Source organism: Cuculus canorus, chromosome 2, assembly GCF_017976375.1.
Source record: "Cuculus canorus isolate bCucCan1 chromosome 2, bCucCan1.pri, whole genome shotgun sequence".
Taxonomy (NCBI): Eukaryota; Metazoa; Chordata; class Aves; order Cuculiformes; family Cuculidae; genus Cuculus; species Cuculus canorus.
Window position 1 is genome coordinate 25868021 of NC_071402.1, and position 2544 is coordinate 25870564.

Consider the following 2544-nt stretch of genomic DNA (forward strand, 5'->3'; position numbering starts at 1 on the left):
ACATGAATGAGCACATTCTGGACTACGCTCCCAGTGTTTTGACATCCAGAAAATGTTACTTAAAGCTCATGGTAGAAACTTCAGCACTCGCTCAAAAGGATGTGGTGGTGGATGCAAGGGAAGGAATGGGACCGGGCAGGAAAAGGCAGGACAGAGCCTTGGTCCAGGTGACAAAGCACAGACTTGCTTAACATCTGCTAATTCTAGTGATGGAAAATAAGACCCCAAAAGCATTTAAAAGCCAAGGAATAAACCCCCAGTCCAACAGTCTGCCAGGCGGGAGAATGCAGCAGGGATGCCACCCAGAGGGACCCCCACCGGAACGGTGCGACCTCAGAACCGGGTGCGTCGTCATCTCAGCACCGCGGAAAATCATAGAATCATCGAATAGTTTGGGTTGGAAGGGACCTTAAAGAACACCTAGTTCCAATCCCCTGCCATGGGCAGGGACACCCCCCCACCACCAGGCTGCACCTCGTCGGGGGCTGCTGCGAAGGGAACAGCAACGCGATGACCCGTTCTGGAAGGCGCGAGGGCGTGATTTTTGCACCCTTGTCGAGAAATGCGGCGTTAAAAGGGAAAGAAAGAGCCACCCCCGCGGCAGACACCTGACACCCCCAGCCCTGCCCCGTCACCCGCGCCCCCGGCACCGGCCGAGGGGAAAGCTGGACGCGCTGCGTCCCCCGCTCCGCCCGCCCCACTCTGCGCCCGCCCCTGCTGGCCACGCCCCGTTATGGTCACGCCCCTGTTATGGTCACGCCCCTGTTATGGTCACGCCCCCTCGCGCCCCTCCTGCCAATCGCGTGGCCTCGCCTCCCAGACGCGAGGTGCGGGGTTTGAAAGCGGGCTGTTCCACGCGCCGCGCAGCCGGAGGGGGGGAGCGTGTGTGACGGGAGCGAATCGCGCGGGGCGGCCGAGCCCCGCCGGCGCTCTCCGCCCTCGAGAGCCGTCGCAGTGGGGCGGGGGGTCACTCTTCCCCACTCGTCGCGGCGGGGCGCCGGGATCCGCCGGCGGGCGGACGGTTGTGGAGGTTTACCCCCCGTTTCCCTTCCCCCCCACGTCCGGCGCAGTGGGAGGCGCCCGGGATTCCGCGTCACCCATTGTTTACAAACCACCCCAGCGGGCCGGGCTCCAGCTTCAACCGCAGCCGCCGGAGCCGCGTGTGCTCGCGTGCGCGCGGGGCGGCGGCCCCGGTCCCGCGGCGCCGGCCGACCATGCCGTGCCGCCCGGGCGAGCGCTTCCTGCTGCTGGAGCGCTCGGTCGCCGTGGGGCAGGCGGGCTCCAAGGAGGTGGACGCGCTGGTGGCCAAGCTGGGCGAGGTGCTGCAGCTGAGCGCGCAGCGGGCGCCGCCGCCGCCCCGCGGCCCCAAGCCGCCCGGCAGCGCCCGCGACCGCGCCGCCCCGTACTCGCCCCGCGGCGGGGGGGGCCTCCCGCAGACGCCGCTGCGGGCGCCCCGACAGCACGGAGAGGCGCCGCGGCACGACGGGAGCGGCCACCGGCGGGTCACCAAGCAGCTGTGCGGGCGCGGGTGGCTGCGGAGCGCGGCTCGCCGGAGGAAGCAGCAGCAGCCGCCGCCGGGACCGGGTGACGGGCTGGCGGACGACGACGACGAGGAGGATCCGCACCGGCTCCTGCAGCAGCTCATCCTCTCCGGGAACCTCATCAAAGAAGCCGTGAGGCGGCTGCAGCTGGCGGCGAGCGGCGGCGAGGCGGCGGCGGCGGCGCCGGGGCAGCCCCCGCAGTAACCGGCGGGTCCCGCTCCGGGGGCGCCGCCGCCGGCCCAAGGTGACCCGAGCGCTGCCCCCGGGCTCCTCCCCGGCCGCTCCCCCCGTGCGGGGCCGCGCGGCTCCCAGGAGCCATTTGCAATAATTCTCGCTGACCCTGGCGGGGGTGGGGGTGTTCCTCTCCCCTCACGGGCTGGTTTGGTTTTTCTCTTGTTTGGGGCTTTTTTTTTTTATTATTGTTATTTTAACGTTTATTATTATTTTTCTCGTTGTGACTGTATGAAGCAGTTAAAAGAAAAATGTGAATATCAAAGCTGGAAGGCAGCTGGACTTGTAATTATAAAGCGTGAATGGAGCCCGAGACGCATTGTTCACATACGGTAGCTGAAACAAGTTTTTTCTACCAAAAAGAAAAAATTCCCCTCGGAATCCACCCTTTCCCTTCAAACTCAATAGCTCAAATACAAGATGTGGCTGTTGATTTTTAAATATATGCACTTCGTACCGGAGTGTTTGAAATGTGTTCCTGATTTACAGGACTTACTGTCTTAATTAACCTGTCTGTATTGAATAAACGTGGTCTTGTTTTTATTTTTCGGGTCTGTGTTGTCTCATTGTTAAGGGGAAGTGAATATCGGTTGGTGAGAACAAAACTATGTGGATGATGCTCCAGTGGGCACGTTTGCCTTGATCTCCCTTCAGTTGCGAGATCTCCATTTTGCAGACAAGAAAAAAAAGATCCCCACAACAATCCGCATAGTCTGATGCAGTGGGACACCGGTTATTAATGCACGGAGATGCAACTGAGCCCCTTTGTTTG

General features: G+C 62.2%; 1 protein-coding gene across 1 annotated transcript; it reads left to right on the forward strand.

Annotated features, from left to right (window-relative positions):
- The first annotated feature begins 820 nt into the window (after positions 1 to 820).
- Positions 821 to 2303, forward strand: FRAT2 (FRAT regulator of WNT signaling pathway 2). Its single transcript, XM_054059203.1, has one exon. It carries the CDS (start codon positions 1215 to 1217, stop codon positions 1743 to 1745), a length of 531 nt encoding a protein of 176 aa, XP_053915178.1. The 5' UTR covers positions 821 to 1214; the 3' UTR covers positions 1746 to 2303.
- The last annotated feature ends 241 nt before the right edge of the window (positions 2304 to 2544 follow it).

Excerpts from the sequence above, each read along its gene's own strand:
- FRAT2 (XM_054059203.1), top strand. The coding sequence starts at position 1,215 with ATGCCGTGCCGCCCGGGCGAGCGCTTCCTGCTGCTGGAGCGCTCGGTC.